General features: G+C 43.7%; 1 protein-coding gene across 5 annotated transcripts in view; it reads left to right on the plus strand.

Annotated features, from left to right (window-relative positions):
• Window positions 1-15,040, plus strand: part of LOC310890202 (WD repeat-containing protein 7) — a 114,116-nt gene that overhangs the window by 64,009 nt on the left and 35,067 nt on the right. For all 5 annotated transcript variants that reach the window (XM_083818920.1, XM_083818923.1, XM_083818924.1 and 2 more), the window contains one exon: window positions 6,318-6,504. In XM_083818920.1, the coding sequence (XP_083675046.1) occupies window positions 6,318-6,504 (187 nt within the window). The remainder of the gene's footprint in view (window positions 1-6,317; window positions 6,505-15,040) is intronic.

The raw sequence follows: 15,040 nt of genomic DNA on the forward strand, positions 1-15,040 counted from the left end.
TCGGCTGTGGGGATATAGAGGGGCACCACCATGGTACAGAGGAGGGGCAGTTGCGATCCCCGACTCGTACAGGCTGTGGCGCGGACTTCCCTTACTTCGTTGGCATTGTGCATCTTCCACCATTGTGTTCAGATTGAAATGAATAGCATGGTTTAATGGTATTTTGCAGTCAACAGGAATGAAAATAACAAGTTTCATGCACAGTTATCGGCCAAGTCATGTTGGCTTTCTCCTTCCTGCTAGATTATAAACAAATGTTGGATTAAAATGATAGTTTACTCTTTCTAGAGCGCTGTAATATAATTTCATAGTTAGAGGAAGAAAGCATTTAAGCCAGCCTAGTTGGGTTCTCTCCATAAATTGAAACAAGTCTGATCTAAAACTCATTTACTGTCTTGGAACAGAATTGATCTTGCTTTCACATTTGATTCCCCCACTGCAGATTTTGAGAGGAAGAAAAATGGCATTGTTAGGTCAGTTAACTAGGCCACAGTTAGACAGAAAGGACCGGGAAACCAGCTATTACAAACATTTTTCTTCTTTTTTTGTTTGTCTTCTTTCCTAAGGATTTATGTAAAATCTTAGGGGATTTTAATACAACTTCGGGGCAGTGTTCGTGTGGCCCCACTTACAAGAATTCCTTGCGGTCTATTCCCGTGATGTAAAAGGCAGCATATATCAGTCTGTTTAATAGAAATGCTGTGAATTTACTACACCTAGAAATGGTTGTTCTGACCTATTAAACCTCTAAATTTTCAGAATTTACATAGATAATTAAAACAGAGGAAATATTCCCCTTACAATTGAATAATATTTCTGATGTTCTTAAGTTTTCAGAGTGAATAACGATACTTCCTTTCGGATCAGATAAATGAGGAAAAAAAAACCCAACACTTTTTTTTCTTTTATTGTAGGGGAAAAAGATCTTAACTGTCCAATAAAGCACCAAGGTATATATGTGCTGCGGAAACAGCATTCAGCAAGGAAACGTTTAATTCTCAAAATCCTGAGAGGTTGTTATAAATTTCCAGACAAATTTTGCTTCCTCTTGCACGCTGACCAAGGGCGGGAGGCCGGCTCGGGCACGTGAAGACAGAATCGGTCTGGCAGGGTGCTGCTCAGGTGTTCCTCCTGACCAGCTCTGCGGGTCTCCACTTAGCATTCTTTTAATGCATGTACGCTTACAAACATGCACTTTTCTAGAATAAATGATAAAAGATGTAGCAAGACATCGTTATATTTAAAGGTACATTTTTGCTAATTTCAAGTTTTGCTCTATTATCAGATAACGTGAGCCTCAGCCAGCAACCTGAATCTTCTGACATGACACACGAGGATTGCCTTTCTGTAGTTGTCTTCCAAAATTGCGTGAGCTCCTGAGTAGATATGATAGAGGGGGCTGTACTTGAGCCCTCGGAAGAGCAAAGCCGAAAGTATGACAAGTGTGTGCTGGCCAGCGAGCCACGGGAGTGTTAATTGTTTCCTTTCCCTCTGAAAGGGCTCAGGCTGAGCTAGATGGGAGCTATTGATTTACTGTACAGTAAATGTCCTATTGTTCTCTGCCTGTCAGCCTGGCAGGTGGGTGCAGCTTGGGCCTTCACTGCAAAATTTGACTTCATCGGGAATATTGAGGATTAATTTTGAGCCATTGCACGGTGCCTGAAACAGCACAGAGTGAGAAGTGAGACGCAGCAAAGCAGTCCTTGCGCGAGCGGGAGCTGCAGATATAAATCTCGCAGGTATCTTGTCTGATCTCCAGGACAAAATGGCTGCACAGCAAGTCAGGCTTTTTTTAATCTTCTCTCTCTCTTGTACATGGGCATCCTCTCGGCAGCATGGTGTAAAATGAGAGCTGCACCCAGCGTAGCTGCTCGTCTGCAGCTGGGAATTCGTGCAGGGTTTTAGTAGCATCGTTCGGTCTGACGTGTAAGAGTTGGGGATGGTTTCTCTTCAGTCTCTTTGTTTTTCTCCTTGCATACAGGAGCAACACAAATGTAATTGTAAATTGTTTATTTTTTTTCTATGAATAAAATGCAGTCTGCATTATTGACATGCACGGGAGCTGCCTAGCTTTTTAATAAACTTTAAGACCATGCTTGTGAAAAGAGATTTAAAAAAAAACCAACACCTACATATTCATGTCAGTTCTGAAATTACCGTAAAAGCTGAAGCCGTTGCACCTATTGCAAGAACGGAACATAAATGATTTGAAGAGATCATCAGGAGAAAAGAAGTCTCTTCTAGCATAAATTCAGTTGAAATTCAGTTGAAAAAATGAAACACATCAGAATTACATTTAAAGTAAAAAAGATACTGGAAATGAGCTCTGTAAAATTAGGATATTTGTCGCTGAATGTGATCAAAACCTTTTTTTTATAAAAAAAAAAAATCGTGATTTTAACATCAGAAATAATCTTCAAATAATGCAACTAGTTATATTTTAGTTTAGGCCAGAAAACATTCTCTGGTTTACACCTCTCTGAAAGATGACACAAGCTATGCGATAGACGTTCACTGCTCTAGGAGAAGGAAGGGACTGAGGGACATGGATTGTTAACCCAGATACCCAAACTTATTTCTCGCTTTCTGCTGGCATTTCACACAGGTGTATGTCAAACCAGGGAAAAAACCTCATCCAGAAAAGGTGACAATTGGGTTTAATTTCTTGTAGAAAAACTGTGCCCACGGACAGGGGAAGAAAGGGAAGACTGAAAAATTCGTTAGAGCCATGATTCTTCTCTTTTATTTTTTTTATGTAAAGTCCAAAAATATGACTTAACTTGTTTTGAATCTTTTCTGAGTCCATCATTTTTATTTAGTTGGAACTAGATCTTGTGGCAGATTATGAGAATGGGAATCAGAGTTATCAGTGTCTTGTTCGTGCCTGTGCTATTGATTTTCCTGAGCAAATTATTTAATTTTTTTAAAATCTATCTGCAAAATGAGGATAACAATGCTGACGGATGTAATATGTTTAAAGCTCTTGAGATCCAGCAAGGAGAGGGAAAGGCATTTTAGAAATTCAGACGGGTGCATGCATTCAAAACAACCGGATACGCTTTAGCATTCAGGTCACGTTTTCATTAACAAAAATGACATAAGCAGGTAAGACTCAAGCCTTTATTTTTGTGTTCAGGTAGATGCTGGGAAAAGTGGGCAGACTCCGAAGTACGGCACTCTGCTTTCTGGAGGAGATAGCTCCGTGCGTGCTGCCGTACGGGAGGGATGTTCCCGGTGAGGACACGTGGGAGGGGATCCGGAGCATGGGCAGATTCGTTTTCTCTAGCCTACATTTTGAAAGCACTTAATAATTAGGTCCAAAATGTCGTCCCCTGCTAGCTGGGAGAACTCCACTCTGGTTCTGGTCCCCATGTGAACCACCGGTGCCACCGCAGCACCCTGGTGCCCCCCCAGCACGTCCCCGCGCTGGTCCCGCGGCGGTGGCAGCGGCGGTGTCCCCTGCCTCGGGTGGGGAGCAGAGGGGCCCACGAGCGGCCCCCATCAGCCGGGCTCTTCCCGGGCTAATTACCTCTTTACTGCGCTGACTCTAATGTGACATGTTTATTGCCTTAACTAACAACTCATTAGCTTAGTTGATGTTTTTGTCAATATTAATTCGTTCATTTAAGCCGAGTCAAAGCTTAAACAAAGATGTCCAGGCTGAGAAACGGGCAGCAGAATGACTTTTGTTTAGTTCATCTTTTTCTTTAGCTCAATTTACACAAGGTAGGTGTCAACAGGAGCGGCGCTAGGAGCATCCCTACGAGCAAGGCCGGCGTATTTCATTGCAGTAACGTCTGAGTAGTCACGCTTTTTAATAAGAATCCTGTATTTGAGACAGAAAACTCACACAAATTAAAGCTTTGTGGCCTGCCACGCTCTTTAAGAAGAAGATTCCAGTTCGTTTGTTACACACACATCACGGCTTGGTGTGAATTTGCTGTTGTCTGCTGTTGGCTCTTCTGGAAGCTTAAAATGACAGGCGGTGTATTTAATAAAACAAGAAACTCGTGGAAGATGGTTCTGAAAACTAAAGAAAAACCTGTTAAAATCAATAGGTTATCTTTACTGCAATAGCGAGCTAAATGAATGTTATTAAGAGGTAACAAATAATTATGTAGAGATAATGATAAATTACCTTTATCTGGGAGCGTTGCTTCAGCGTTCCCTTGCATTTATATATAAGCAATTACTTTTATTTTAATGAAAAACTAATCTGTTGGATGAAATTATACAGCACGCTTGCTGAGTAGGCAGAACCTGGATGAGAATTTGGATTTGTCAGCCTTGTTGGGGGCATCGTTCCTCTCGCCATGTCTCAGCTATATTTCTCTCTAAGAGAAAAAAAGATATCGTGGGAGGAAGGAGCCAGTTGATCAAGATGGAAACCAGTGCTGTGACGTAGTTGTAGAAAAACGGGTGGGCTGGGGGGGCAGCCTTGGGGAAGGGAGGGAGGGAAACCTGCCTCCTGCTCGCCGTGCGGCGCTCACCTTTCGGGTGCCCTAGCTGCAAGGCAGAGCCCGCCGTCCCGAGCTGCCTTCGTCTTGTGAGCCTCGTAATAATAGGAACAGCTAGCTCAGTGCTTGGGGGAAGTTAATTCGCCCCAGAATTCTGGATTGTCAGCTGCTTTCCGTGAGGGAGGGAGATCGCTGCTGGCTTTTGTTTGTTTTCAAGACACGACCTGAGGGCACGGTGCCGGTGGCAGTCACTGTGGCAGAAGTGTCTGCATGGGGAGCGCACCGAAACCCATCAGAGATGGCCCAAAATTCATTTCCTTCACCCGTGTGAGGTCAGTCTCACACTAGTCGGAACCGATTCAACACTGTCACAGGCCAGGACATGAGGACTCCCGGCACCGTTTGGAGAAGTTCCCAGTAACTGGTGGTGCTGGGCTGGGAGGGCTGAGCCGGGTGGCATCCGCTGCCCAGGAGCTGCTCCTTTTACCCCAGGTTTTCTTGTAAGTGCGTTTGTTTATGTGCAGCAAGAGCATAGCTCTGGCATTGTTTCTCTACTTTTTTATTCAATTAAATCTCAGGTAAGATGCAAAATTTAAAAATGAAAGTTTCCAATAACCTTATGCCTAACCTTTTACTTAGTATCTGGTGATAACACGTGCAAGGACTGGCTTTGCACGTCTACCTCCGTGATGTTTTGTTATCTTGTTTGATAAACCCAGTCAAGCGTGGCAAAGAGAAGGGTACAGCAGGGCACCGTGCCGCCTCTGCTCTGCCGCCTTTGTGTGCGGCTGGGGACGGGACTTCATACATAACCCATCGTTAATTCATCTGGTGAGCATTGTAATACCACGAGTCACCTGCGATTCAGTTGGGTTTTCAGTGTATATAGTAATCTCAAGCGTTGGCAGTGTAATTGAGCTGTTAATTAACGTACCATCCTTTTAATGCGACCTTCTGGGCAGCTCCTGCCTCTCGGGCTGCGATGCTGGCAGTGGTTTAGCCACCAGCAGTAACCGATCCCTGCTCACGTGCGCAGGGGGCTGTTACTGAGCGTTCACGCCCTGTGCCGTGTTTCTGTAGCTGGAGACCGCGGCCCGGCTCCGGGAGTGCTGCGATCGCTCTGTTGTGCGTCCGGAGACACAACGACACGGAGGCTTTACAAATAATTTCATTCCGCTGCCTAAATAAAGCATTACTAATCCCCATGCATTTAACACTGAGGAGCTTTCCGTAGGAAGTATATTTGGCCAGGAAGGAAAATCCTTGCTGTAAAATTGGCTCTCTGGTTCCCAGATTGCCCGGGCCGCTCAGCGGCGGGCAAGAATGAAGCAGAAATTTAAAAATTTGTGTTTCTGTACTAAGCAGTTTTTCTGCTCCTCCCTTTCCGATGGGCTCACTTCAGAGCATCGCTGTTTCTGTAGCCTGCCTGCCTGCCGTGGGTTTAGCTAAACGTGCTGCTGCGGGGCGTGGGTGCCGGCTGTCTGAGACGATCTGCGCCGACCTTCCCTGCCTTTGAAACGCTGTTAGCATCTGTACCGGGGACTGTCGTGGCTTACTCTCCGGGATCCTCCGTAGTGAAAAGCCACGGCACGGAGAGTCTCTGGGCATCAAATGCCTTGCAGTTAATTAGCATAATTGACATCCACAGAAGCACGTTTCTCTATTTTCATTGACTCTGGAAGGCGCTGCAGTTGTAAGCTGCTGTCCCTCCTTAGCGAGATAAAGCCGTGGGGTGGTGTGTTCTGTGAACACGTTTCCATGCGACGTGTTTCCCACCAGCAAGCAGTTCAAAACAAGAGAGCCAAATCAATTCCCCAGTTCTCTTTCATTGTACCAGTTCTCTCCCGTTCTGCTCGGCAGGCAAGGCATTGACGTTTCTGCTGCTGCAGCCGCCGAGCCCCAAGCTGCCCGCGCACAGCACCATCCGCAGAACTGCCATCGACCTGATCGGCCGCGGCTTCACCGTCTGGGAGCCCTACATGGACGTCTCTGCTGTGCTCATGGGTCTTCTGGAGCTCTGTGCCGACGCCGAGAAGCAGCTTGCTAAGTAGGTATCTCCTTAATTCACTTACACAAACCCTCGTGTCTTTCTGACTTGCAGCTCCTGGTTTTAGGAGTTGGTTCGAGTACAAATAGCTGAATTACTTGGCAAGAAGATGGAAAAAGGAATAATTACTTGTTTCAAGTTCTGCCTTTGAAGCAGTATCATCTAATCTAACATACGCTGTGCGGCCGTGTGCGGCTCTGGTGCGCGATCTCGGAAGAGAGAGGGTGTGAGCGCTGGCCGGGCGGATCGGGTCGCCTGTGAGCGGCGGCCCTGCGGCGCTCGCCCCTCTCAGCTCTGAGCCGTCCCATCCCAAACTGGCAGACACCGAGTATCTGGTAGGCAACCTGCTGGGCTGCAGAGCACGAATCCTCTGGTCGCATCAGCAGTAACTTCGAGAAAACAAACGAGTGAAGGCAACTCTATGTCTAAAATACATATGTCCATTTTTTTATAATACCTTGTTACCCTTTTCTAACCATAAAAGTAGTATTTTCAGAAGGTATCTTGCACCAGCGTGTGCAAAAAAAATACATGGATTTTTGTCCCATGGTTTTATGAGCCATCCTATCAGAATATGAACTGGTTTGGAAAGCACACTTTGGGAAAGGTGGTTATTTGGTCAGTAACACGCTATTAATAGCATCAAGGTAACTTGTAGATTTAAGGACTGCTAACAAATCATGAACTCAATAGACCACAGCCCGTCTCTTGGGCCAGAGGACAACTTATTAAAGTGTCCCAAATAAAGATTTATATAGTATGCTGTCTCATATCTGTTCTAGTCTCCTTGAAATAAAATCTTTCAGTTCGGTATTTGTAGCTGGGTCTGAAAAGGAAGGGGTGTGTGAATTTCGTCCTGACGTCTGACACTTTAGCGTAAAACACATGCTAAAAATGTAATGTGGTTTATGTATTTTTTTCTTTGCACGGAACTCTAAGTGCACATATGTTCAGTAACTTAAAAATAACTGTAGCTGTAAAACTTCAGGTCTGTCTGCGCAGCAGTAGAATAATGTGTCTATCAAACCCATTGGCTGGATCTGCTCCCTAAACGTTTAAAATATATATGTTAGACATAACATGATAGGCTGATGAATTAGAGTGAAATAAGAATCAGTTCTCTGAATTTGAGGATAGCATTGTAATCTTGCCTGCCCTGTTTAATATTTGTTAAATCACAAAAAAAGTATTGCCTTTACTTACAGGGTAGCAAACAGATTTTCCATTGTCTTAGGGCCAAGCGAATAGAACTTACGATGCCAGAGCTACCACAGCTAAAGGACTCGCTTTAGTCTTTCAGGAGTGGTACGGGATAGTTACTGTTCTAAAATTAGTGTGTGATTTGAAAGATCATCTTCCCTTCAGGGCTGCCCCGCGGACAGTTTGCCACCTGCCAGGGTGTGCGTCCTCCTCCCTCCCCTCCCCTTGCTGCGTGTCGCTGGCTGAGGCAGAGACTGCGCAGCCCTTCTTTTTCCTATTGTTGTTTTCAGTTCAGGTCTTCTGTTCACTTCATTTATCACAGACGAGATTCTGCACTAGCTGGTGCCATATCCTATCAATCACACCGTCGAATAATTACAGCTAAATGCCTAGGTGAAGTCATTAAGATGCCTTGCCTAATAAAGGTAGCATCTTACACGTCTTCCGTTACGATCGTGGAATTCTTGAATTTTAGCATTTGGGTTTTTTTAACGTAATGTGACTTTACATGAGTCGAGTAGCATTTCTGTTGAATATCCCCAGATTTTACGATATGAGAGCCAAATGCAATAAACTGGGGACCTGATTCTCACACGAACAGTCTTTGCTCGCACTGTTAATCTGATTAATGGCAGCAGAGCTATTTGCACAGCACAGGGTTTTGCAGTATAGTCTTTATTTTTATTATTGTTTGCTGTAAAATCGACCATCTTGTTTGAAAATTGCTCTAAATCGCTATCTGCATAAATTTGTCTTTATTTAGTTTTTACCAAAAAAGCAAACCACTTGGGTATGCAAAAGGAAAGGCCCTGATTTGTCTGTGTAGTTAAAGTAAAAAGAAAATAAGAGCAGCAACCACAGCAGGCTGTCTGTGCGAAACAAAACAACGATGCTATGCTTTATGGGCTTCCAAAGCTATTTCAGGCTTCCTGCTTTTAATGTAAAACCCTGAAAAATATTAGTGGGTGTACATTAGCGCTGTTGAGACAAAATTCTCATTTGTCAGTACAGTTACTGCACAGGAATGAATTAATCCCTAGCTGCAACATAGAAAACATAGCTCCTGCTCTAGGTGGAGGATTGCCATGAGCAGATACAAACTTCATATTTATTTGGTTGTTAGTATGAATTAAATGGTAGTATCAGACTTCTGCAGGCATCCAGTTGGAAAATAACTCTTACTAAAAATATGTAAATAATCTGATAAATAATAATTCTCATCACACAAGAAATGATTGATGGTTTTTCTAGGAGAAACTTAGAATGTTTTCGTTTCTTAAGTTTGTATCCTTCAACTGTGATAACTTCATAATTCCAATGCCCAAAAATTTGGGTTCTGAATTTTGACTGCGTGCTGCTGGGACGTTTCCCTGCAGGGTATAAAGCCAACTCTTCAGCATGTGCGAATCGTGCTGCTGCTGTTGATTTCAGCACAGCTTTCCCAGTTTGCTCCAATTGCAAATTTTTATGTCTGGCACCCCAAGCGTTGTGTGAATATTCGCTTTTATTTTTTTTTAAAGTTTCATGTTTAATATTTATTTTATGTAGTGTTTTCTACATAATGTTTTAATTAGTGGTATTCCTTAAGTGTTAATTAGTAAGCTACTCATTAATTGATAAACCACTCATTAATGAGGAAGCAATTTCAATCCTATAGGAAGACTCCATGACTGGTCTGTAAAATTTTATTTGCAAGGTTTTTGCTCAGGAAAAAAAAAAATCTTCTGTCTAAAATTGCAGAGGTCATCATAATTGATTATTTGGGTATTAATTGTGCTGTATTTCTTTTCTTAAAGTGTGGAGGTTCCTTTCTGAGTAGGTGCTTTGCTTTGTGGCGTTGCTACTGTCTGTCAAGCTTCTGGATACATCCTGAAGCGTGGGGGAGAAGGAATTGTACGTTAAAGGGGAAGGAGACGTCTGCTTTAAACTGCAATAGGCCTCTCAGTAGCCAAGGGAATATCGATAGGGATGTATAATTGTGTGGGTAGCATGAGGAGGGTAGTTGGTTATCATACAGATATTCTTCTTTACAGCGTTGCTGCAGTTAAAATTGGTTTCAGGATTAAAAATTCTATTCTAAACAATTATTATTCTATTCCGAGCCTGTTGTTTGGTAAGTCACAGTAAATGCTGTTCTGTGGTGAAACTGGTATGTCCTTCTAGTTAGAAACACCTGAACACCTCACAATAATGTTTATAAATAAAAATAGAAATACGTATTTTTAGATGATTTTGTTTTTGTCAAGAATATTTTTTCCTGTGGTAATAACTTCTGGCAGCACAAGCACTTTTAGAAGCCCTTTAGAAGTTATTTGAGAACTTAGTTCTGAAAACGGCTGTGTTAGGGATTGTATTTTATGAATGAATTTATAACTGGTTATTAATGAAGGCACATGCGTTTCACGTGGTACGTGCAGCGAAGGGCTGACCAGGTTTGTCTTAACACCGTGCGTGTGTCTTGACATCCGTGTGTGGACGTACTGAGATTTCTGGCTTTCTTTTTACGTTAGATTAAGTCAGATATTACCAATTGTTCATAGCGGTTTAAATTTCCTCGGGCTTTAAAGAATGAGCGATCGGTGTGTGTTGGGGGTTAAGGGAGAAATATGTACAAGGCGGATGCAGGTTGTTATTTGTCTGAACCTCAATTATTTCTCGTGGCCTGACGAAGAAGCCCAGACGTTTGCCTTCCCAAAGAAGCCCGTACGCCCTATTGTATTTAGATGTGGGCTTGCACAAACCGAGTGAATACAGTTCTTCAGCAAGTAATTTTCATCTCGCTATTACATCCTTAGCTGTCATAAAGATTAGTATGGCCCCCTATACCCAGAGCACTGAATAAATGAATGTATCAGCATGTAGCCTTGAGGAGCCCAATGCAATTTTCATCATGATAAATTGCATAATAAGCGAGAAAGTGTTTGCTTATTAATCCATAACAAGATTTAGATTGAAAATGGCCTGTTACATTCGTGACAGATACAGTACTGACTGCAGACAGACTAAGATGGAAAGAAACAGAGCAACAATGTGTGCAGGGGGTTAAGTGTGCATCTTACCCTCGCGGTGCCCTGCTGAGCTGCCCCTTTTTGTGCCTGATTTACCATGTACACAATAACAGTGCACAGCTGCCTGGCTTCTCTCCCCGATGTTAAGAACGTTTTATGAAAGAGCTTTTATGTCAAGCTTGTGCTTTAAGAAGAAAAAAAAAAAAACAACACATTTATTGACCAAAAAAAGCGGTGTTTTCTTTTTTCCCTTCTGAATTAAATAAATATCTGAGCTGAAATCCACAACTCTGATATTTATAACTCCTCCGCTCACCCAGTTCATCCCAGTCCCCAAAGACCGTAGCGTGCTAGCCAGCCGTGCCGAGTGAGGCTGCTCAGGCATGAGGATTAAGAGTATTTTTCTAGCATTTATTAGGCTTTGATTTCTTGGCATGGATGACTGTAGGGAGCGGTGCTGCCTGCAATTTTTGCTCTTTGAATTACAAGCTACACTATGATACAGATTATGACGCCATATACCAGAATTAACAAATTATCTTTTAGTTGATCCATATGTTATACATAAACGTGTACTAAATAATTAGGCTAAATATTGTTAGTTTTGGTTGTGTTTAGTGGAAACCTTTAGTTTTGCGTTCATATGAATTCTGCCCGTGCAAACGTGTGCTCTGTAGTAGGGACATCCCTACTGTTCAACTACAGGGGAACAACTTCAGAGTATGGCCTAAACAGTTGCCGAAATTGAGGTTTTAAAAGGAGAAATGAGAGCTGGTGAGGTGGCAAGCTAGCACTGCTGCAGTGGCAGCAAAGTTTTAAGCCTGGCAGCAGCAGGGATTTGCATCCTCACCAGGTCTGGCCTAGACCTTTCATTGCGGGCGGCTGGGGTCTGCTTCGCCTCCCGACAGCTGCAGGACACGCAGCGCCTGCAGCGCGCCTTGGCGAGGCCGGGCACCCGTGTGGTGGTCGGGGACCAGGAGGAGGAGGAGGAGGAAGCTGAGTCCCAAGCTTCATGCCGGGAAGGAAGTTTGGGCCCTTCCCCTTTGTTCAGCCATCGCTTCAATGCACACGTCGAGAAATGTAGGGGTCTGATGGCTAGATTTTGTGTTCAGCACCATCGACACCTTTTCCTTCCCCATTTTTCCTAGAGATAACCTGCAGCTCTCCTGAACTACCGTGTTCATTTTCACTGGTTTCTAGAATCAGCTTTTTAACTGTATCCTCCTTATTTCTGTCGATGGTAAAGTATACGTTTAAAGTAGGTTTAAAATCACTGATTTTAGACAGGGATGGTATGGAGATTCCACTCACTTACTTAAGAATGTAAAATGGTTTTGTACATTTTAAGAGCGTCAGTTTCTATCTAAATGCTTATCCTGATTTATTAACTTTTTCAGCTGCACAATTGTGAATAAGGTTACGTGGTTATGCAAACAACCACGCTACCTGGCAGAGGTGCACGGCTCTGGAGATCTGTGAGGTGAGACGGATCTGGGCTGCAGCTGGAGGCTGCTTGTAGTCTTCAGAGAGCAGCTCTCAAACTCTTTCCTCAGCTAGCGTGGGGCTTTGTGTAACGCAGCTCCAAACGTCCTGCTTGTGAAGAGGTTCTTGTTATCATAGGTATCTACAAAAAATTGTAATTCTTTCTTTTGTCCTAAATACGGGGGTGTAGCAGCGTGTTGCTGTAAGACATCATCTCAGGCCGTCACGGGATGGCCACTGTCACGTTGTGATTTCACTCAGACACAGCCTTTCTCCATTGCCTTCCTGAAGGTACTTAATTAATCTGTCTTAACCTGCCACCTATAAAAACAGCAATCCCACCTCTTCTCTTTGCTAGTACAGCTGCCGAGGAGTTCTGGGGTTTGCAGAGGGTTCTCGGGGCGCCTTGGGGAGCGCTATTTCCCTGGCCGTGCAGGAGAGTGACCCGTGGGAATCGGCCGTCTACACGTCAGCCAAAAGGCACCAGTCAAAAGCATAAATAGATACCAGAGGCAGGGTCCCTGCCGTTGTGTGCAGGTGGAATATTGGCTCTGGTGTCAGAAGCGTGCGTTACAGGACGGGCTGCAACCATTTTGTCCGACGCGCTCACAAAAATCATTCCTCAAATGTCCGCTGACGGGCCGCGGTGGGAGGCCGGGGGCAGGAGGGACAGCACACGTTGCCTTCCTGCGTTGGGCGTAGTGCCGACCTAACACCCACGGACGTGACAACAGAAGCCCGGGCACGAAAGGCAGCCCTTCCCTCCGTGCGCTGGTTTTGCATCTGCCTCGGTTTTGTTGGGGGGTTTTGGTGCGGGGTGCCCGCTCCACCCGCGCAGCCGCCTCCTGACAGGGGCCGTGCGGAGCAGCTGGCCGCCCCGGGAGGGGGCTAATCTCTGCCCACACACTGCCGCTGCTGGGCGATGCTAATGAAATAACAAAAAGCCTGTTGCTTTTCAGGGAAACGCACGCTTTACCAAGCACCCTGTGAGGCAGAGTGCTGCTGGCAGAAACGGGAAGCCTTCTTACAGAAAAAAGGGCCGAGACGTTGAAGTTCTGGTTGCTTGTGGAAGATAATGAGTCCTGGAGACTCACGAGACTTTGATACCTGCTTCCTGCTTCATCACTTCTATCTGGAAAATCCTTACGTGACTTTTTTAAGTTATATTCAAATACGCTTTTACAAGGAAACAGGCTATAGGGACATCTTTGTAGTATTGCTGCAGAGACTTCCATTTTCAAAAGCTGTAGTTTTAATATATATACATGGGAATAATAATGTATACACAATGTATATGGGAAAGGAAATAACAATAAACTTTGGTTTGTATTTTAGTGAATTCGGGTCTATAAAACGGTAATCTGTACCTCGTCTTGTTGCTCCAGAAAAATGGTTCCTTTGGCAGAGAACACTTGAACCATGCTGAAATTCTTTGTTGCAAAGCATTTAACTTGTAAGCTTCCAGGAAAAAAGCTCTCATAAAATTATTTTTAAGGACACTTAAAAATTTGAAAAAAAAGAAAAAGAAGAAAAAAGAAAGGAGCAATTAAAAAGATAAGTAACTTAACTGTTCACTTATGTCGCTGCCTAAATTCTCTTTAAAACCATAAGTGGACTTTGCAGTAAGCTATTTATTTGACTTTGTAAACTTCTACTACTCTTAAAAAAAATAAAAAATCAGTAGGAATGAGTAGAAGAGCCCTGGGGAAGAAAAACCCTTCAAATAGTGCCCGAGGTGACATTTTCAGTGCATCTGATGAAATGACATGCCACGCTTACTTTCTCTTACCCACATTTTTACATGTGGTCTTGTGGGAGTGCTAGGAAATAAAACCTTTGTGCTTTCCATCCTGGCTCTGAAAATGCAGATTTCCTTCTGTCTTGGTTCCAGATAACATTATGCTGTAGACTTTACCTTTTTTCATGGAATAAAACTATCTTGTGTTGTCAACATGCGCTTAAATGCCATAGTTTAACAAAAAGTTTTGGTTTTATTAATACTTAACATGTATTTGTAATACAAACAGCTAAGGTGTAGAAATTCCTTTAAAAGAGGGTTTTGGTGCATTCTTAAAAATAATTTTTCATGATTTAGCAAAATCTCTGGGGAATTGCACTGTATTCAGATGGCTGACTAGTACCAGGAGTGAGCAAAAGAAAATGCCTTTCTTTTGTCTTTATTTAAGAAACAAAACAAAACTCTAGTGCTGCTTCTTGGTGGAAGTGTGGTCATAGCAGCAGAATATATGTTACAGGAAACTTGAAAATGTTTCAGAGCTGGCAAATCGGTTTGTGTCTCCCGTTCCTTTGTGCAGTAGACCTGTTGGAGCGTTTCCTCCGTAGGAAAGGCTACGTGTTCAGGCTAATCCCAACACACACCGGTTCCCAGATGCTTCTTCCCCTTCTGTAAAAGCCCAATTCCAAAAACATGTTCTTCCTTCTAGCTCTTTTCTGCCATTTCTTCCTCCCACACTGCTGCTGGTTTCTGTTGGGGAATTGTTCTCTCCCAGTGCATCAAAGCCAGCCGGTGAATACCGCTTTGCCACGATGGTCTTCTCCCATAATCTTTAACCATCATTAAAAGGGTTTCTTCAAGTATTGTTGAACTTTGTAGTCCAGTTCTTAGATGGAACGGATACACCCTTATGCAGTGGTTTGGTTTGCTAAAGGCACAGAGTTGTGAGCCCAAAGAGGTACCTGTGGGGGGGGCTATGGACTGCGGATGTGAGTGCAGGAAGGATCGGTAGAATTGCTGGGTAACGTCCAGTTAGCCCAACAAACACCCAGGCTGCCGTGGCGTAGGTAATGGTGATAGTTAAAGGAGTACCATGCTAAGAAATTAAGCT

This window comes from Anser anser (assembly GCF_964211835.1).
Source record: "Anser anser genome assembly, chromosome: Z".
In the NCBI taxonomy this organism is placed as follows: domain Eukaryota; kingdom Metazoa; phylum Chordata; class Aves; order Anseriformes; family Anatidae; genus Anser; species Anser anser.